Source organism: Pelobates fuscus, chromosome 1 (genome assembly GCF_036172605.1).
Source record: "Pelobates fuscus isolate aPelFus1 chromosome 1, aPelFus1.pri, whole genome shotgun sequence".
NCBI lineage: Eukaryota > Metazoa > Chordata > Amphibia > Anura > Pelobatidae > Pelobates > Pelobates fuscus.
The window spans coordinates 491140001-491162493 of NC_086317.1; the positions used below are offsets into that span (position 1 = coordinate 491140001).

Here is a 22493-nt window from a genome sequence, read left to right on the forward strand (position 1 = left end):
CCCACTAGCGGCTATCTCCCGGTACGTCTGCAGGGTGGGGTCCTCTCTAGTCTCCCTCCCAAACTCTTCTGGGGTGTCCCAAGTTAATGGCTTCTCCCTTATGTGTGACCTACGTGTCTGTGTGTTGCTTACCTGGGTCTCCTGGCCTGTGGTGGCGTCATCGGTAAGCCTGCTCTGGGCTCGGGTGGTTACGGGGCAAGCTGCATCTGTGGTGGGCAAGTAGGCTGAAGTCAGAGGGCCAATATCGTTACCCAAGACGACCTCAGCAGGTAGATTATCCATGATGCCCACCGTGGTCTTTCCTGACCCAACCCCCCAGTCCAAGTGTACCCGGGCTGTGGGTAAACGAAATACAGCCCCCCCTGCAACACGGACAGCAACGGTGTGTTTGGCCAAATGCTCTGGCTTTACCAAGTGTCGCTGCACCAAAGTAATGGTAGCCCCCGTATCTCTCAATCCTTGGGCTATTTGTCCATTCACGCGTACCTCTTGCCTATGGTGCTGGCGATTATCTGGCGAGGCGGCTTGTATCGGATCTGCCTCATACAAAATGCCCAAGCATTCCTCGGGGCCCATTTCGGCCTCTACACAGTGGGCAGCAGAGGTACGTGTGGTGTTGTTCTCTGTGGAGTTGCGCCTCCAATTATTATTAGCGGCTGGTCCTAGCGGGCAATACCTTGCGATATGTCCAGGGTTGTTGCACCGGTGACAGGTGATCCTATGCGAGTCTCGGGGGTAGTTGTTGTGTCCTTGAGGCCGAGCTGGCCCTGGTGGTATGGGAGCTCGGAACTCTGGTCGAGACGAGGCAGCCGGGGGCCGTTGCTCCACTTTGATAGCTGGCCTTGGGGTATTTTGGCTTACTCTCCTACTTTCGGCGTACTCATCTGCCAGCTGAGCTGCCTCCTTTAAATTGCTAGGGCGTCTGTCCCTTACCCAATCCTGCAAGTCAGCAGATACACCTTGGAAGAAGTGTTCCAATAAAAACAGTTGTAATACTTCTTCTCCCGTGCTAGCGTTGCAGCCTTGCATCCAGTGTTATGCCACTCGCTGTAACCTATTAGCCCATTCCATGTGGGAGTCCACAGCTTTCTTTTTGGACTCCCGGAAGCGGCGACGGTATGTCTCTGGGGTTACCGCGTACCGGCGGAGTAGTGCCTCTTTTACTATTTGGTACTGTGCAATCTCCTCTGTAGTCAGTGCTCGAAAAGCCTCATTTGCTTTTCCTGATAGCTTCCCAGCCAAAATAGTGACCCATTGCTCTGGTGGTACTTGGTGTAGGAAGCACTGCCTTTCAAAGTCTGCCAAATAACTGTCAATTTCTTCTTCACTTTCCACAAAGGTTTTAAAAGCAGTAAATGGAATTTTCTTTACTGCAGCGTTGTGTGTAGGAGTAGGAACTGTATGTGTAATAGGCTGGTTAGCCCTTACCAGTGCCGTGTCTTGCTCCTTCTTAGTTTGTATTTCTTCCCTTGTTTCTCGGATCAGTTGGTTTATTAGCTCCACGGACGTGGCTGGGTATAAAGATAATCTCCGCCGTACAATTGCAGTAATCTCATCGTCCTCGCTGACGGGTGCCATGGGCTCAGTGACTTCCATGGACCTATCCATCTCATCTAGCTCCAGTAGGTCTGCTATCAGCTCTCTCCGTGGTCTGTTACTGGCGCTCCTACCACGACTCTCCAATAGATCTTTCAATGTGGGCCTTTTTAGCTTGGCATACTGTGTCTCCATTCAGGGCTTGCTCCTTGGATGAAAGGACCATCCCACCGCTGCCAACCAATGTAACGGCTACCCAGGTATTGAGAGGGTATCTGCCGCTGGAGACGTCCTTTTCCCTGCAAGCTGCTGTGGAGAAGTAAAGCTGGTACAATCCCATCCACGATATCCAGAGAGAGTCAGGTTCAGCTGTAAACAGGAGCAGAGTAATCTTCCCAAATAATCCCCTTCCAAGAACGAGACGAGGCTACGTTTTGAAGGGTCAAGATGAACTGAGGACTGGAACACCCAGCCTGCTTTTTATTAGGAACAGATACATACAGGACACTCCCAGGGGGAGGATGAAAACAACCAATAATACGTATGGTAACACCCCCACGTCTCCTCCCCTCAGATAACCACATAACATAATTAAAATGTCCACATTTTTACACAAGTTCTGGATGTACCCCAAAAACAGGGGGTACAGCTTTAAATCCGCTGGATAGCTCTCCTTCAGGGGAACAATATGTCCAAAAATCAGCCCATTCGGATGTATAGTTCGGGAGATACAGAGTTCTAAAGTTTTGACCGACCGCACAGACCAACTAGCCGAAATTAGTTCCATGAGTTTTGGCCTTGCGGTCGGTCTCCGTTCGCACGGTAAAAAGATCCGAAAACCTGGTCATCCATACGAATCTCGGTGGTCGCTGAAATCCCCATAGATGGTTAAGCATAACTACCGAATGGTGGGACGTTCGGTAGTTTTAGTACGAATTTACGGAGGTCTGGAGGACTCAGTGGTATTCGCCTGTTTGGGTATCCGTTTTCAGTTCCATGCGTTTACAGGCAAATACCGCTGTTCGTGCACAAGATGGCCGCGAACACGTGTAAAAGTCCCGAAATGGCGGCCACCTATACTTTACACACGGAATTCGTACTGAATCATGCGAACGGTTTATTCTTTCGAATCCTCTTATATTTTACACTGTGGAATCACTTAAATCATGCGAACAGGAAACAATGAAATGAATAGAGGTTTAAACTGTAATTCCCTTGTTTGCTTCACAGTTACCAGGGACTTGTAAGGATCCGTTACAGGCATAAATCACCTAACATTCCTAAATTGTTTGGAATAACGTGCTTTAAAATATCAGGTATGATGTTGTATCGATCAGGTAGTGTAAGGGTTACGCCCGCTTCACAGTGACAGACCAAACTCCCCGTTTAACGCACCGCAAACAGCCACAAACAGTCCATAAGCACAACCGCAAACTCCCCATTTGCACATGTTTTAGTGCAAACTAGTCTAACTACTAATACAGTTGAAACATGCTACTTTTATTCATGCCAGACAACCATGCAGGCCAGACTAACAAACATGCCAGGGCCAATCATAGTTAACCACCTCAGATAGTAACATGGCTCCCTCTATATACAGAGTAACATGGCTCCCTTATATATACAGCGTAACATGACTCCCTCTATATACAGTGTAAACATGGCTCCTCTCTATAGAGAGTATATAGAGGGAAGCCATGTTACTCTGTATATAGAGAGTGTGGTGAAACCAACTTCGCCACTGTGAACTGGAGAAGCCTGGTTGCTAGCCTCCTGCCCTGCGACTATGGCCCCTGGACATATTGTACTATAAAAACTATATTTGGGCATGTAATAATCTATATTACTGCTACTGGGCCTTTAAGGGCCATCCGTGGACCTATTGGGACTTTTGGGATACTGTACCTTTAAGACTGTGGAGCGTAGTACAGTAATCCTGCCTTTAATCCTTTAATGTCATGTATGCATTTATGTGTGCAGTTAACCTGGGTTATATATATATGCAGCATTCATCTGATTATTCGGTAGAATCACTCCCTTCAGTATATTGAGTGAAACTACCGAACAACCAGACCACCCAGGAATAAGTGTGCCTCCAATTACCGGTTGCAACAATGTTGCAAACGGGTAATTGGCAATCAGTGTAATATATTCTTTGTCCTCTGGGTGGCCGCCATTCGGGAAACTAACACGTGGCGGCGGCCATCTTAAACTACCGAACAGCGGTGTTTTGCCGTCGAGTGTCTGGAACTAAAATCGGACACTCGACTAGGCAAACACCGCTGAGACCTCCATACTTCCAGAAATTAGTATGGAAACTACCGAATGGCCCGCCGTTCGGTAGAAAGAACCCCAAAAACAAGGGAATTCATTCAAACCCTCTCCAGGCTCTATAACACAGGCAATTCGCCTGTTTCTTTTCCCTTGTTTGTGACCGACCGCAGGGCCAAAATGCATGGAACTGTTTTCGGATACTTTACCCATGCGGTCGGTCAATACTTTAAAGTCCCATAACCCCCGAATCCTTTATCCGAATGGGCTGATTTTAACGTATGTTGTTCCTCCAGACTAGGGCTATCTGGAGATATTGGATTTGTGGATGTACCCCAAGTATTTAGGGTACATCCAAAACTTGGGTAAAACTATGTCCCTGTTAATTGTGTTAACAGATATGTTGGAGGGAGGAGATGTGTGGGTTGTACCTTAAACTGGATTGGTGTACTGTAAACCCCTCCCTTGCATGGGAGAATCTCATATAAGCCTGTGTGTGAATAAATCAGTGTTGTTGCTATTTAACCCTGAAGCTGGAGTGTGTCTCTTTCTTGGGGGGAAAGGGGACTGTATGCCGACTGCCAGGAGTGTAAGTTGTTCGTATTGCTTTTCCTGTTCGGCTGCTTCCAGGGTTCGTGTGTCTGCTGTTCGAGAGTTGGTGAATTTGTGCAGTTTGGGAGTTCGGGAAGTTGGTGCTTATAGTAGCTGCTGGTCTATGGAAAAGGGGATTATCGCCTAAACTGATTTTTCCCCTTTTATGCTGAAACGGTCCGTTACAGAGAGGAGCCATGTTTACACGGTATATAGAGGGAAGCCATGTTACAGAGTAACATGGCTCCCTCTATATACATGGCTCCCTCTATGTAACATGGCTTCCCTCTATATACCGTGTAAACATGGCTCCTCTCTATATACAGAATAACATGGCTCCCTCTATATACCGTGTAAACATGGCTCCTCTCTATATACAGAGTAACATGGCTTCCCTCTATATACCGTGTAAACATGGCTCCTCTCTATATACAGAGTAACATGGCTTTCCTCTATATACAGTGTAAACATGGCTCCCTCTATATACAGAGTAACATGACTTCCCTCTATATACTGTGTAAACATGGCTCCCTCTATATACAGTGTAACATGGCTCCCCTCTATATACAGAGTAACATGGCTCCCTCTATATACAGAGTAACATGGCTCCCCTCCCTATAGAGAGTAACATGGCTCCCTCTATATACAGAGTAACATGGCTCCCCTCTATATACCGTGTAAACATGGCTCCCTCTATATACCGTGTAAACATGGCTCCTCTCTATATACAGAGTAACATGGCTTCCCTCTATATACCGTGTAAACATGGCTCCCACTATATACAGAATAACATGGCTCCCTCTATATACAGAGTAACATGGCTTCCCTCTATATACCGTGTAAACATGGCTCCCTCTATATACCGTGTAAACATGGCTCCTCTCTATATACAGAGTAACATGGCTTCCCTCTATATACCGTGTAAACATGGCTCCCTCTATATAAAGAGTAACATGGCTCCCTCTATATACAGTGTAAACATGACTCCTCTCTATATACAGAGCAACATGGCTCCCTCTATATACAGAGTAGCATGGATCCCCTCTATATACAGAGTAACATGACTTCGTTCTATATACTGTGTAAACATGGCTCCTCTTTATATACAGAGTAACATGGCTCCCTCTATATACAGAGTAACATGGCTCCCCTCCCTATAGAGAGTAACATGGCTCCCTCTATATACAGAGTAACATGGCTCCCCTCTATATACCGTGTAAACATGGCTCCCTCTATATACCGTGTAAACATGGCTCCTCTCTATATACAGAGTAACATGGCTTCCCTCTATATACCGTGTAAACATGGCTCCCACTATATACAGAATAACATGGCTCCCTCTATATACAGAGTAACATGGCTTCCCTCTATATACCGTGTAAACATGGCTCCCTCTATATACCGTGTAAACATGGCTCCTCTCTATATACAGAGTAACATGGCTTCCCTCTATATACCGTGTAAACATGGCTCCCTCTATATAAAGAGTAACATGGCTCCCTCTATATACAGTGTAAACATGACTCCTCTCTATATACAGAGCAACATGGCTCCCTCTATATACAGAGTAGCATGGATCCCCTCTATATACAGAGTAACATGGCTCCCTCTATATACAGTGTAAACATGGCTCCCTCTATATACAGAATAACATGGCTCCCTCTATATACAGAGTAACATGGCTTCCCTCTATATACCGTGTAAACATGGCTCCCTCTATATACCGTGTAAACATGTCTCCTCTCTATATACAGAGTAACATGGCTTCCCTCTATATACCGTGTAAACATGGCTCCCTCTATATACAGAATAACATGGCTCCCTCTATATACAGAGTAACATGGCTTCCCTCTATATACCGTGTAAACATGGCTCCCTCTATATACAGAATAGCATGGCTCCCTCTATATACAGAGTAACATGGCTCCCCTCTATATACAGTGTAAACATGGCTCCTCTCTATATACAGAGTAACATGGCTCCCTCTATATACAGTGTAAACATGGCTCCTCTCTATATACAGAGTAACATGGCTCCCCTCTATATACAGAGTAACATGGATCCCTCTATATACAGAGTAACATGGCTTCCCTCTTTATACAGTGTAAACATGGCTCCCTCTATATACAGAATAACATGGCTCCCTCTAAATACAGAGTAACATGGCTCCCCTCTATATACAGTGTAACATGGCTCCCTCTATATACAGAGTAACATGGCTCCCTCTATATACAGAGTAACATGGCTCCCTCTATATACAGAGTAACATGGCTCCCTCTATATACAGTGTAAACATGGCTCCTCTCTATATACAGAGTAACATGGCTTCCCTCTATATACTGTGTAAACATGGCTCCCTCTATATACAGAATAACATGGCTCCCTCTATATACAGAATAACATGGTTCCCTCTATATACAGAGTAACATGACTCCCCTCTATATACAGTGTAAACATGGCTCCTCTCTATATACAGAGTAACATGGCTCCCTCTATATACAGTGTAAAGATGGCTCCTCTCTATATACAGAGTAACATGGCTCCCCTCTATATACAGAGTAACATGGATCCCTCTATATACAGAGTAACATGGATCCCTCTATATACAGAGTAACATGGCTTCCCTCTTTATACCGTGTAAACATGGCTCCCTCTATAAACAGAATAACATGGCTCCCTCTAAATACAGAGTAACATGGCTCCCCTCTATATACAGTGTAACATGGCTCCCTCTATATACAGAGTAACATGGCTCCCTCTATATACAGAGTAACATGGCTCCCTCTATATACAGAGTAACATGGCTCCCTCTATATACAGTGTAAACATGGCTCCTCTCTATATACAGAGTAACATGGCTTCCCTCTATATACCGTGTAAACATGGCTCCCTCTATATACAGAATAACATGGTTCCCTCTATATACAGAGTAAAATGACTCCCCTCTATATACAGTGTAAACATGGCTCCTCTCTATATAGAGAGTAACATGGCTCCCTCTATATACAGTGTAAACATGGCTCCTCTCTATATACAGAGTAACATGGCTCCTTCTATATACAGAGTAACATGGCTCCTTCTATATACAGAATAACATGGCTCCCTCTAAATACAGAGTAACATGGCTCCCCTCTATATACCGTGTAAACATGGCTCCCTCTATATACAGAATAACATGGCTCCCTCTATATACAGTGTAAACATGGCTCCTCTCTATATACAGAGTAATATGACTCCCCTCTATATACAGAGTAACATGGCTCCCTCTGTATACAGAGTAACATGGCTTCCCTCTATATACCGTGTAAACATGGCTCCCTCTATATACAGAATAACATGGCTCCCTCTATATACAGAGTAACATGGCTCCCCTCTATATACAGGGTAAACATGGCTCCTCTCTATATACAGAGTAACATGGCTTCCCTCTATATACCGTGTAAACATGGCTCCTCTCTATATACAGAGTAACATGGCTCCCTCTATATACAGTGTAAACATGGCTCCTCTCTATATACAGAGTAACATGGCTCCCTCTATATACAGAGTAACATGGCTCCCCTCTATATACAGAGTAACATGGCTCCCTCTATATACAGTGTAAACATGGCTCCTCTCTATATACAGAGTAACATGGCTCCCCTCTATACAGGGGCGTACCTGGAGAATTTGGCACCCGGGGCGGTTCCTTTATTTGGCACCCCCTCCCCAACTTTGAAATGTAAAAAACAGCTGCAATTTCTTTTAAATGTATGTGTATGCAGTGTGTGTACTATTTTTATTTCCTGGTATCCTGTATATCCTTGGTGGGGATTATACCACCTAAGCTGTTTACACTAGAGCAGGTCACATGCTCTGGAAATTGTAAGTACAATACTATTTATTATCTATTATATTATTGGTACTTACTTCACCATATTGCTGCTATCTTTCTTTTATACCATCTACGCACATTGCACCCTGAGAACATCTGTGGCAACTACTGCAAATCCAAAGACGGGGATTGTACCGTCCAAGTGTTTCACAGCAGAGCTCTGTTATAGCTCATCTCCATGTGAGTGGACTGTACATAGTTATTAACTACCTACTTTTAAGATAACATTTACTGTATTGCACTATTATTTTTTATCTTAATTTCTTTTTTGAGGTTACGATTAATTGGAATATCCAAGGATACATGTATGTATTTTTTGCATATATAAACTAATAGGCGCGGTATACGCCCTCTTTCTTTCTCTGTCTAGCACTGTGTGTGCCTTCTGGAAATGTTTCCCCCAGTCCCCGCACTGTGTGTGCCTTCTGGAAATGATCCCCCAGTCCCAGCACTGTGTGTGCCTTCTGAAAGGATATGAAACAGTTAAAATCTTTTTGCTTTGTATGCTTTAAAATAACGTATGACATAATTATGCTAACTGTGGCAAGACTTAAACAATAGGGTCTTCCTTCTAGAGGATGTGCTCAATCTCAGGATGTTCTTGCCCAGTCCGATCTCAGGATATTCTTGCCCAGACTTTATTCAAATGCTTATCTTTCTATTGTCAGACTAGTATGTACTATTAATTACAAGGAAACGATAAATCTCACTGCTTATGTAACAAACTGTGTATAAAAGCTAGCTCTGAAATATACTCATTTGAGAAATCTTGTCAAAGCATCGTTGATTCTCCATCAACGTTGATTTTGGTGACCGAGGGATCGAGAACCGAGGGGAGTTGAGTCCATTACAGCAATAACCCTTTCAGTATGTATGTATGTGTGTATGCCAGTGTATGTGTGTATGCCAGTGTATGTGTGTATGCCAGTGTGTGTATGTATGCCAGTGTGTGTGTATGCCAGTGTATGTGTGTATGCCAGTGTATATATGTGTGTATGCCAGTGTATGCATGCCAGTGTGTGTGTGCATGCCAGTGTATATATGTGTGTATGCCAGTGTATGTATGCCAGTGTATATATGTATGTATGCCAGTGTATGTATGCCAGTGTATATATGTATGTATGTATGCCAGTGTATGTATGTATGTATGTATGACTATGTATGTATGCCAGCCAGTGTATGTATGTATGCCAGCCGGTGTATGTATGTATGCCAGTGTATGCATGTATGTATGCCAGTGTATGTATGTATGTATGTATGCCAGCGTATGTATGCCAGTGTATGTATACCAGTGTGTGTATGCATGCATGTATGCATGTATATATGCCAGTGTATGTATGTATGCATGCATGCCAGTGTATATATGTATGCCAGTGTGTGTGTGTGTGTGTGTATGTATGTATGTATGACTGTCAGTATGTATGTATGTATATTTCAGTATGCAGTATGTGTATGTATATGTATGTTTGTCAGTATGTATGTCTGCATGTATATGTGTGTGTGTGTCAGTATCTCCCTATGCATGTGTGTATGTCTGTTTCAGTATTTGTATCTGTTAGTGTGTGTGTATTCCTGTGGGCGGGATTTGGAGGCGGGCCCTGTGGGCGGGCTTGTAGGGGGGCCCAGACCTTGAGCTGTGTTAGGGGCCCCAAAATTTCTGATGGCGGCCCTGACTGGAGGTATCCCTAGGCTGTAATGTAATCACAGCATTTTCTCAGCAAAAAGCCTGAAGGTAATGATTATACTAACCACAACAAATACAATAAGTTCTATACTATAAAATGAGCTGTATAATGTACAACAAGCTGTAGATGCAATAGTGTCCCTATATCCAGTATTTTAACATTTAATATACGTACAAAAGATCAGAAGGTGGAGTTTCAATAGAAAGTGGGCAGAGTTAAATTATGAAGGTGAATACTGGATCCCCATTATCTTAAAATGTTACCAGCCATCACTGGCGTGTAGGACTGTTCTATGTAGATTGTTTAATTCTCCATGATTTTAGTAAGCTCGCTTTGATTTCCTTCATTCGGAATCCATAAATCACAGGGTGGATCAAAGCTGGGAACAGGTAGTATATGGCACTAGTGAGGTTCTGAATGTCAACTGATATGTCCAACCTGTATGAGATAGAAGACAATAAACCACATGAATAGTTCAGAATGACTACTGACAGATGTGTGCCACAGGTGTGCAAGGTCTTGTTTCTGGCTTTCCCAGTAATAATTTGCAGAGCAGTGTACAGAATCTTAGAATAGGAAACCAGGAGAATGGTGATATCGATCATCGTGACTATGATTCTCACCATAAGTCCTACTATGTGTTTTCTGTCCACATCTCCACATCCAAGGTTGAGGAGCACCATATTTTCACACGCAAAATTTAGAATGGTGTTAGATTGGCAGTATTGCACTTGTGAAGCCACAATAATTATTGGAGAGGCAAAGAGACTACACTCAATGACCCCAAAGATGGAGAGCTGGAGCAGAAGGCCCCTGGTCATAATGTCATGATATTGCAATGGTTTGCAGATAGCCACGTACCTGTCCAAAGCCATCACCAAAAGAACATTGGACTCAAACATGACAGCTGTATACATATAAAACATCTGGAGCAGACAGCCAGTAAGTGAAATCCCATTAAATCCAAATAATAAAGACATTAACACGTTGGGCACAATGGCAGTGGTACAGGAGATGTTGACAGCAAAGAGAAGAGATATTAGAGTGTACATGGGCGACTGGAGGCTGCTTTCCACCCAGATCCTGTAGATGACCAGAAAGTTACCCAACAGAATCAGCAGATATACTGAGAAAAATGGAATGGCCAGGAGATATCTGGATGTCAGGATCCCTGGGAATCCAAAGAGGGTGAAATCTGTGTGAGAAAAGGGTATGGTTTTGTTTGAAGTCTCCTCATTCATAGTTTTGGAATGCAAAGAAGTAAATCTACTCTGGAAGAAAAAAAGGGAATTTGTTTAATAATTGGTATTTTTTTATTTGTATTACAACTTTGAAATAAATTGGTGGGATTAAATTTAAAAAACAAACAGTAGATTAATCTGATTAGTGAATGATTTATATACTTATATTGTATAAAACACACAGCTACAAACTTGCATAGAGTTTATTGAATTTCCGCGGTCTCTGGCCCTGCTGTTGTGTGTAACTGCATTTTGTTGCTTTGTGTTGGCTCCTTTCAGAATACAAAGGGTGGCAGGAGAGCGAGGGAGACCCCAGGGACTCCTACAGGGCCGAGAACAACAGGACAAGTGGTGGTGGTGGTTCAACACACGTAGTAAGAAAGGGTGGCTGTTAGATAATATCTGTGGAGTTGATGGCTATAGAGAGTGTCAATGCAGCGACCTGGGTTTGTTTTGCTGAACATTTTAACATAATATTAATTTGAAACATGGAGTCTAAAGCTGGCAAGTAAATGTACGATAAAATAGCCAAACATTAAACGTTAAAACACAGTTATGTGAAAAGACAGATTTTCTTTTTCTTTATTCATCATTCATAGACATATTAGGAACATAAAATGCTTTAATTTGGTAGTATCATTTCTCAGTCAGCATTTTTGGTGTCCTCTTGGGAGGGTAATCAGGATTCCAGGAATGGAAAACTCTGGTGTAACCCTTGTTTTTGGCTGTTTTTGGTCTTGAGATAAAGAAGGAATTCCTTGTAGGAAGAGTATACAATTACGTGGTCATCTCCAGGGGCTAACCATGTGTAAGAGTTATCATCAGTCGGTGTTGGTATTGGAATGTGGTTAAATATGACTGTAGAGACAAGGATAGTTAAGGGATGCCAATGTACAGGGATGGATTAGTTAAAAGGTAGCATAAACCTAGTGCCCAATTCCTGGGGCCCAAACACATACCCCAAGGCTTCCACCACTTCAGTCAAATAGACAATAACCTTTAGGATACAGTTGTTTGAAAGTCACTACAAACATCTCTCCTGCTTATAGCCTCTGGCCAGATCTCTCTATGTGTATTTCTTACTAAAGATATGAGCTATAGCTCAGTTATACTGGGTTCATAAAGAGCCGAGCTGTATCCCAGATATACAGGGTTAGTAAATAGCCAAGCTGTATCCCAGATATACAGGGTTAGTAAATAGCTATTGTGGCAAACCTAGCCACTTCTGGACTGTTCATGTTAAAAGGTTGTCTGCATTCTATGCTGTATTCTGTATATAACTTTGCTTGTCTTCTGTGGCCATTGGGATTCGTGTGTTAGCAGCCGAAAGCAGCTAGCATCCAGATACTTCGTTTCACGAACAACGAATATCCGGGCTGTTCGTGAAACGAATACGGACCCCCCTGATAGCCCACCCATTAAGGGACGTGTGGCGCTTGTTAACCGATTGCAACAATGTTGCAATCGGTAATTAAAGGCTCTCCTAGGTGGCCGCCGTTCGACTACCGATCATGCGGCGGTCGGCCATCTTGGATCCTTTGTTTCTTCACCGGTGATTGGTCGTCGAGTGCCTGGAACTAAAAACGGCTACTCGATGACACGAACACCGCTGGACTTCCAGAGCGTTCGGGAGTTCCGCTCACATCGCATTGTGTTCCCCATCGGCGTTCGGTAGTTTCAAACCGAACTCGATGGTTAAGTGTATTTCGTGCGGCGTTCGGTTGGTTTAGCTGGGATCTGAGCGGTATTCTCACGAAATGTACCCGCAGACCCCAGCTATCTACCGAACGGCTGTTCGTGTAAAAGAGATGAATATTGTACAAATTACAGATTTTTATGTGAATTGTCGGTTTTGCTACACGAGGGGATAATCCACTTAACCGTCCATTTTAGTGGGAGTATCCCTCTCGTGCAGCAATGCCTGCTGGGAGAAATGCAATGTCTGATGGGAGAAATCCCCTGAAATATCTGTAAGGAAGCCCCTTGCATGGGGAACTGTATAAATATGGAAGCCTGTGAATAAAGCCAGCTAGTTGACTCCCAGACTGTGTTTCGTCCGGTTATTGGGAGGATTGGGGATATTGCCTTACTTTTCAGCGCTGACTGTGGATTTACCTGTTATACCAAAGTTATATCACAGATATACAGGGTTAGTAAATAGCTGTATCACAGATATACAGGGTTAGTAAATAGCTATATCCCAGATATACAGGGTTAGTAAATAGCTGTATCCCAGTTATACAAAGTTAGTAATTAGCTCTATTCCAGATATAAAGGGTTAGTAAATAGCTATATCACAGATATACAGGGTTAGTAAATAGCTCAGCTATGTCCCAGATATACAGGGTGTAACGGACCATTTCGCTCACAAGGGGATAAAAACCGTTTAGGCGATAATCTCCTTTCCAGACAGACCAGCAGCTACTGCAATCACCAACCTCCCGAACTCCAAACTGCACGTATTCACCAACTCTCGAACAAGAGACACACGAACTTTGGAAGCAGCCGACAGGAAACGCAATACGAACAGCTTACACTCCTGGCAATCGGCATACAGTCAAATTCCCCCCAAGAATGAGACGACACTTCACTTTGAGGGTTAAAACAGGAACTCCCTGATTTATTCACACAACTGTCTTCTAAAGGATTCTGACATGCAAGGGAGGGATTTACAACAATTACACAATACACCAATCACACATGAGTTACCTCCCACAATGCCTCACAATCCCTCCTCTCTGCCCTGGAGATAATTGGGGAAGGAATCTAATTATCTCCAAGGACAGAGGCAAAACTCCATTACCCACATGGCAGACAAAAAGACAGTAAAAGACATAAAATTGCATACTGATACATTTAGTACATAAAACACACATTTCTACATATCCCCAGATAGCTTAGATCTGAGCGCACATTATTAGGTGAATGGCACTCAGATCACACGAATACAGTTTAATTGCCATGGAGCCAAAGTCTTTAATTACACGAATAGGCTCCATGGCATAGCTATCTGGGTTAAAACATTCCCCCAACATAAAATACCGAGTTTACATACATTCGTTAGATCGGTACGAATTGGAACCGGGGGCTGGAGGCTCAGCGGTGCTTAGCTGACACAGTGTCCGGGTTTGGCGCATGAAAGCCGGGCAGAAAAGCGCTGGCTGCCCGGGGAGCTCCAGAACACCACCATCGTGTGGCGGCTAGGTGTAACCGCGACCACCCAGTAACAGTCAATTAAGCTGCGGTTAACCGCAGCTACTGGGTGGTTAATTGCCAGCACACGCTCGTTAAGCCGCGGTTAACCGCGGCTTCAGGGAGGTAGATGGAGCTTCTGGGTGGCCAATTAATGGTGACTGCTGGCTTACCACGGCTTTGGGGAGGCTAAGTGTGATGGTACAATCCGTTACTCCGTCAAGCATTCCCTTCTTCCCATAAAATAAAATTACCAAGTAATCCACAGAGTAATAACTTGCTGGTCTCGCCAAATAATCCACACATGAGCCAAAGCTTAATGCTGGAACAAGACTGATTTACTGGCACACAGAACTCACAATTTATGCAACACAAAACTCCTCCTCTGGGCCAGGCTAGATAATGAGTTTTAGCAATATACATAGCTCAATTATCTGCTGGCCAGAACATTTACAGTTTAACATACTTTTTACCTAACATTCATAACTCTAAAACCATACATCACATTCACATAAAAATTACATATTCACAATCAATCCATTCAGGGGAACAACATATTAAAAAATGGCATGAATCAGACCAGGGGTTCAAAAGTTAGTAAAAGTATCTTTTGTCCCTTACTGGCAGCATGGCAATCTGGTTTAGACAGGTTTTACAGAGGCCTCTATCCTGGAGACAAAGGGGAAAGTAATCCAATTATCCAGGGCTAGAGGCAGACTCCATTAACCACATGGTTACAGAAAGACATAAAATTCTTTAAAAATACATAAAGTCATCTTTTACACATAACACACAGACATTTCACATATCCCCAGATAGCTGGAATCTGAGCGCACAAAACTACCGAATAGCGCTCCGATCCTATTCACACAGGTTAATTGCCATGGAGCTAAAGTCTTTCCCATAGTCTTTCATTATATGAATAGGCTCCATGGCATAGCTATCTGGGGGTATCACCGCTCACACAGGGCAAGTACCGAATGGCCCCACTGTGTTTAAAGGGCCAGAATGAGTGACATACACTCTGGTATGGCCGAATACTGTTTTTTAAAGGTCCCAATCTCCCATGGCCATAGTCCAAAGGCAAGAGTCGGGCAGCCAGGCTTCTCCAATGCAATGTGGCGAGATTGCTCTCGTCACATCTCTCCCCTTTTCCAAACAGACTAACAGGGTATCTGACCTCCTGCCGGTCAGTGCCCTTGTTAGTCCAGCAGCCCACCCACAAAACAGAAACAGCAATACAGCCCACCCACAATAACTGGTTACTACACCTGGGTAGAGGAGAAATTTGTCCATGTCCAGATGCCTCACCATGGCTGTGTGGGGGACTGGTAGGCTGCCTTGGTGGGTTGCTGAGTGGGCAGAGACCAGTGGTACTCTGCCCGGATGCCAGCACTACCACGGGAGTAGACTGGTTGAAGCCTGGTTGCTGGAGACCGACTGTCTCCCCTTTAGCTGCACCGCTCTGCTGCTGGAGACCGACTGTCTCCCCTTTAGTTACACAGCTCTGCTGCTGGAGACCGACTGTCTCCCCTTTGGCTAAACAGCCCTGTCGTGGGGGGGCAGGACCGACCGTCCCTACCCCCTGGGCTGGGAGTGCAGAGACCACGGTCCCATCTGCACAGGTGTGGGGCTTACTGTTTCCCCCTGGTATGTTAAGCTGCCGCTGGGGAGAGGGGGTAACAAGCTCCTCTTCCATATATACTTCCAGCCGCGGGGAGGGAGACCGACTGTCTCTGCTCCCAATACAGAGTCCTGCTGCTGGAGAAAGGAGACTGGGCTCTCTATTCCCTGTAGGATACTCTGCCGCTGGGGAATGGAGACTGGGCTCCCAATTCCCTGCTGTATCTCCCGCTGGGGAATGGAGACTGGGCTCCCAATTCCCAAAAAATTATGCTGCTGCTGGAGGGCAGGATCAACTACATCTGCCCCCTTTAACTCAGCCTGCCGCTGGGGAGGGAGGACGCTGCTCTCCTCTCCCTGCACTTCACACTGCCTTCCCGGCATATCACTCTGCTGCTGGAGGGCAGGAACAACTACCTCTGCCCCCTGTAACTCTGCCTGCTGCTGGGGAGGGAGGACGCTGCTCTCCTCTCCCTGCTTTTTACACTGCCGCTGGGGATCTGGGCCGGGTACCCAGCATCCCTGTAGGGCCGGTGGAGAGACCTCGGTCCCATCTCCACCTGCCATCTGTGTGTGTCTCCAGGACAAATCTATGAGGTCCACTACCTCAGGTACCTCTGGCTGGTGGAGGAGAGGGAGGCTGGTTGCCTCCCCTCCCCAGGACGCTGGTTGCTGTACGGTGGAGGGATCTACCATCACCTCCTCCCGGAACTCAGGCCGCCGCTGGGAAGGGACGTCGCTGCTCTCCTCTCCTTGTAACTCACTCTGTCGCTGGAGACGGGGTGTCAATACCCCCAAACTCCACAGTTGGTACTCGAAGTTCCATGCTTCTTGGTTCTCAGCACTCAACAGGCGCATCACGTGATGGACCACCTCATCTGAAGGGTTTGGGCCAAACCAGACCAGGCGCGCCTTTACTTCCTTCATGAAATCAGCACCCTCATAGTACTGTGACAGGCGGATTTGCAATTCACTGGCTGCTGTCCAGGGTCTTGCTAGCTCCATGTTGCTGCGGATAGGGACGCTGCCTGTAGCTAGCTCTATCCCTTGAGTTCCTCCGAAGCCAGGGTCGCTGCACGAGTGCTAGCGTTGCCCTCCATGCACTATATACCAGTGCTTTCCTTGAATCCTCTGTGCAGGGAAAAAGAAAGGAAAATCCCACTTCTGCCACCAGTTGTGACGGTACAATCCGTACAATCCGTCAAGCATTCCCTTCTTCCCATGAAATAAAATCACCAAGTAATCCAAAGAGTAATAACTTGCTGGTCTCGCCAAATAATCCACACATGAGCCAAGGCTTAATGCTGGAACAAGACTGATTTACTGGCACACAGAACTCATAATTTATGCAACACAAAACTCCTCCTCTGGGCCAGGCTAGATAATTGAGTTTTAGCAATATACATAGCTCAATTATCTGCTGGCCAGAACATTTACAGTTTAACATACTTTTTACCTAACATTCATAACTCTAAAACCATACATCACATTCACATAAAAATTACATATTCACAATCAATCCATTCAGGGGAACAACATATTAAAAAATGGCATGAATCAGACCAGGGGTTCAAAAGTTAGTAAAAGTATCTTTTGTCCCTTACTGGCAGCATGGCAATCTGGTTTAGACAGGTTTTACAGAGGCCTCTATCCTGGAGACAAAGGGGAAAGTAATCCAATTATCCAGGGCTAGAGGCAGACTCCATTAACCACATGGTTACAGAAAGACATAAAATTCTTTAAAAATACATAAAGTCATCTTTTACACATAACACACAGACATTTCACATATCCCCAGATAGCTGGAATCTGAGCGCACAAAACTACCGAATAGCGCTCAGATCCTATTCACACAGGTTAATTGCCATGGAGCTAAAGTCTTTCCCATAGTCTTTCATTATATGAATAGGCTCCATGGCATAGCTATCTGGGGGTATCAACGCTCACACAGGGCAAGTACTGAATGGCCCCACTGTGTTTAAAGGGCCAGAATGAGTGACATACACTCTGGTATGGCCGAATACTGTTTTTTAAAGGGCCCAATCTCCCAGGGCCATAGTCCAAAGTCAGGAGATTGCTCTCGTCACACTAAGAAAGGGCTGTTTGTTCGGTAGATAGAATCTACCGAACGGCTGTGCAGAAAGGAAGGAATAAATCTTTCTGCACAGTAAAATTAACCGTTTAACTGCCGGTCCATAATCCAAAGGGAGCAGGCGGGCAACCAGGCTTCTCCAGTTCACAGTGGCGAGGTTGGTTTCGCCACACTTCTCCCCTTTACCAACTAGACTAACAGGGTATCTGACCTCCTGCCGGTCAGTGCCCTGGTTAGTCCAGCAACCCACCCACAAAACAGAAACAGCAGTACAGCCCACCCACAATAACTGGTTACTACACCTGGGTAGAGGAGAACTTTGTCCCTGTCCAGGTGCCTCACCATGACTGTGTGGGGAACTGTTAGGCTGCCTTGGTGGGTTGCTGAGTGGGCCGAGACCAGCGGTACTCTGTCCTGGTGCCAGCACTACCACAGAAGTAGCCTGGTTGGACTGCCGCTGGAGAGAGGGTGTAGCAAGCTCCTCTCTCGGAACTGTAAACTGCCGCTGGTTAGACGGGGTAGCAGGTTCCTCTCCCTGACACTCTCTCTGCTGGTGGTGAGGGGGACCAGCTGTCTCCCCTTTCAATATCTCGTCCTGCTGCTGGGGTGCGAGACTGACGGTCTCTGCTCCCTGCAGGACACTCTGCTGCTGGGGAGGAAGGACGGCACCTTCCGCTCCCTGGGGTACACACTGCCGCTGGGGAGGAAGGACGGCACCTTCAGCTCCCTGGGATACCCACTGCCGCTGGGGAGGAAGGACGGCACCTTCAGGTCCCTGAGATACCCACTGCCGCTGGGGAGGAAGGACGGCACCTTCAGCTCCCTGGGGTACACACTGCCACTGGGGAGGAAGGACAACACCTTCAGCTCCCTGGGGTACACACTGCCGCTGGGGAGGAAGGACAACACCTTCAGCTCCCTGGGATATACACTGCCGCTGGGGAGGAAGGACAACACCTTCAGCTCTCTGGGGTACACACTGCCGCTGGGGAGGAAGGCCAACATCTTCAGCTCCCTGGGATACACACTGCCGCTGGGGAGGAAGGACGGCACCTTCAGCTCCCTGGGATACACACTGCCGCTGGGGAGGAAGGACAACACCTTCAGCTCCCTGGGGTACACACTGCCGCTGGGGAGGAAGGCCAACATTTTCAGCTCCCTGGGATACACACTGCCGCTGGGGAGGAAGGCCAACATCTTCAGCTCCCTGGGATACACACTGCCGCTGGGGAGTAAGGACGGCACCTTCAGCTCCCTGGGATACACACAGCCGCTGGGGAGGAAGGACGGCACCTTCAGCTCCCTGGGGTACACACTGCCGCTGGGGAGGGAGGACAACACCTTCAGCTCCCTGGGATACACACTGCCGCTGGGGAGGAAGGACAACACCTTCAGCTCCCTGGGGTACACAATGCCACTGGGGAGGAAGACAACATCTTCAGCTCTCTGGGATACACACTGCCGCTGGGAGGAAGGACAACACCTTCAGTTCCCCTGGGTACACACTGCCGCTGGGGAGGAAGGACGGCACCTTCAGCTCCCTGGGGTACACACTGCCGCTGGGGCAGAAGGCCGGCACCTCCGGCTCTCCGGAACGCACTCTGCAGCTGGGGAGGGCAGACGATACCCCTGGCTCGGTCTGCCAGGAACTGCAGGTATTCCGCTGCCAATTTTCTCACGAACTATACGTATTTCTCTTCTGGGTTGGGGCCAAAGTAAACCAGCCGCATGGCAACCTCTCTGTCAAACTCCTCCTGAGTGTAGTCAGACGCCATGCTTGCTCTGCCAACGTTGGTTCCTTTGTAGATAGGGGCGCTGTACGGGTACTGGCGTTCCCCTCAATTTGTAATCCAAGGGATGGTGTTGCCTGTAGCTGTCCTTCTGGTTGTAGGAACGATCCCGCCGCTTGCCACCAATTGTAACGGACCGTTTCGCTCACAACTGGATAAAAAACGTTTAGGCGATAATCCCCTTTCCAGAAAGACCAGCAGCTACTGCAATCACCAACCTCTCGAACTCCAAACTGCACGTATTCACCAACTCTGGAACAAGAGACACACGAACCCTGGAAGCAGCCGAACAGGAAAAGCAATACGAACAGCTTACACTCCTGGCAATCGGCATACAGTCAAATTCCCCCCCAAGAAAGAGACGACACCTCACTTTGAGGGTTAAAACAGGAACTCCCTGATTTATTCACACAACTGTCTTATAAAGGATTCTCCCATGCAAGGGAGGGATTTACAACAATTACACAATACACCAATCACACATGAGTTACCTCCCACAATGCCTCACAATCCCTCCTCTCTGCCCTGGAGATAATTGGGAAGGAATCTAATTATCTTCAAGGACAGAGGCAAAACTCCATTACCCACATGGCAGACAAAAAGACAGTAAAAGACATAAAATTGCATACTGATACATTTAGTACATAAAACACACATTTCTACATATCCCCAGATAGCTTAGATCTGAGCGCACATTATTAGGTGAATGGCACTCAGATCACACGAATACAGTTTAATTGCCATGAAGCCAAAGTCTTTAATTACACGAATAGGCTCCATGGCATAGCTATCTGGGTTCAAACATTCCTCCAACATAAAATACCGAGTTTACATACATTCGTTAGATCGGTACGAATTGGAACCGGGGGCTGGAGGCTCAGCGGTGCTTAGCTGACACAGTGTCCGGGTTTGGCGCATGAAAGCCGGGCAGAAAAGCGCTGGCTGCCCGGGGAGCTCCAGAACACCGCCATCGTGTGGCGGCTAGGTGTAACCGCGACCACCCAGTAACAGTCAATTAAGCTGCGGTTAACCGCAGCTACTGGGTGGTCAATTGCCAGCACACGCTCGTTAAGCCGCGGTTAACCGCGGCTTCAGGGAGGTAGATGGAGGACACACGCCAGCTTCTGGGTGACCAATTAACGGTGCCTGCCGGCTTCCCACGGCTCTGGGGAGGCTAAGAAAGGGCTGTTTGTTCGGTAGATAGAATCTACCGAACGGCTGTGCAGAAAGGAAGGAATAAATCTTTCTGCACAGTAAAATTAACCGTTTAACTGCCGGTCCATAATCCAAAGGCAGCAGGCGGGCAACCAGGCTTCTCCAGTTCACAGTGGCGAGGTTGGTTTTGCCACACAGGGTTAGTAAAGAGCTTTATCCCAGATATACAGGGTTAGTAAAAATACAAGTTATATCCCAGGTATACAGGGTTAGTAAATAGCTGTATCCCAGATATACAGGGTTAGAAAATAGCTGTATCCCAGATATAAAGGGTTAGTAAATAGCTGTATCCCAGATATAAAGGGTTAGTAAATAGCTGTATCCCAGATAATATACAGGGTTAGTAGAGAGCTATATCCCAGATGTAACGGACCGTTTCACTTACAAGAGGATAAAACCCAGTTTAGGCGATAATCCCCTTTCCAGATGCACAGGCAGCTACTGCAAACACCATTCTCCCGACTGGAGACACACGAACACTGGATCCGAGAAACCTTTTAAATTCTCCCAAGCATATGAATGCTGTAGACCATTGAATAGGAACCATACGAATAGGCTTGTACTCCTAGCAGTCAACTGGAACAGCATGCAATAAATCCTTCCCCCCAATAATGAGACGACACATCACTTTGAGGGTAAAACAGGAACTCTGGACTGGCTCATCCAGCCTGGCTTTTATTTCCAACTCACACACCCAGGGGGAGGCATAACAGAACCAATGACATAGATGTTACCTCCCACACATCCCCTCCCCTTAGTGTGACACATAATCCCATTATGCATACAGTGTAAAATTTACTTTTACACAACTTTCATAACTTTAAAACCATACATCACATTCACATAAAAATACATATCCACAATCAATCCATTCAGGGGAACAACATATTAAAAAATGGCATGAATCCGACCAGGGGTTCAAAAGTTACTAAAAGTATCTTTTGTCCCTCCTGTCTGGCAGAAAAACATCCCCACAATGCACCCTGGTTTCCTCCCTTCTGCCCTGGAGTTAATTGGAGAAGTAATCCAATTATCCAGGACTAGAGGCAGACTCCATTAACCACATGGTTGCAAAACGACATAAAACACTTTAAAATACATAAAGTCACATTTACACATAACACACAGACATTTCACCTATCCCCAGATAGCTGGGATCTGCGCGCACAAAACTACCGAATAGCGCGCAGATCCTACTCACACAGTACAATTGCCATGGAGCTAAAGTCTTTCCCATAGTCTTTCATTATATGAATAGGCTCCATGGTATGGCTATCTGGGGTATCACATTCCCATAAAGTCTGGTCCATAGTCCAAAGGCAAGAGGCGGGCAATCAGCCCCCTCCAAGGACACGTGGCGAGGTCGGTTTCGCCACACCAGAT

The 22493-nt window shown here is 46.0% G+C and overlaps 1 protein-coding gene across 1 annotated transcript; it reads right to left on the reverse strand.

Moving 5' to 3' along the window:
* Positions 1 to 10247: 10247 nt before the first annotated feature.
* LOC134586147 (olfactory receptor 56B1-like) lies at positions 10248 to 11216 on the reverse strand. Its single transcript, XM_063441656.1, has one exon. The coding sequence runs from the start codon at positions 11196 to 11198 to the stop codon at positions 10248 to 10250; it is 951 nt and encodes a 316-aa protein (XP_063297726.1). The 5' UTR covers positions 11199 to 11216.
* Positions 11217 to 22493: the final 11277 nt, after the last annotated feature.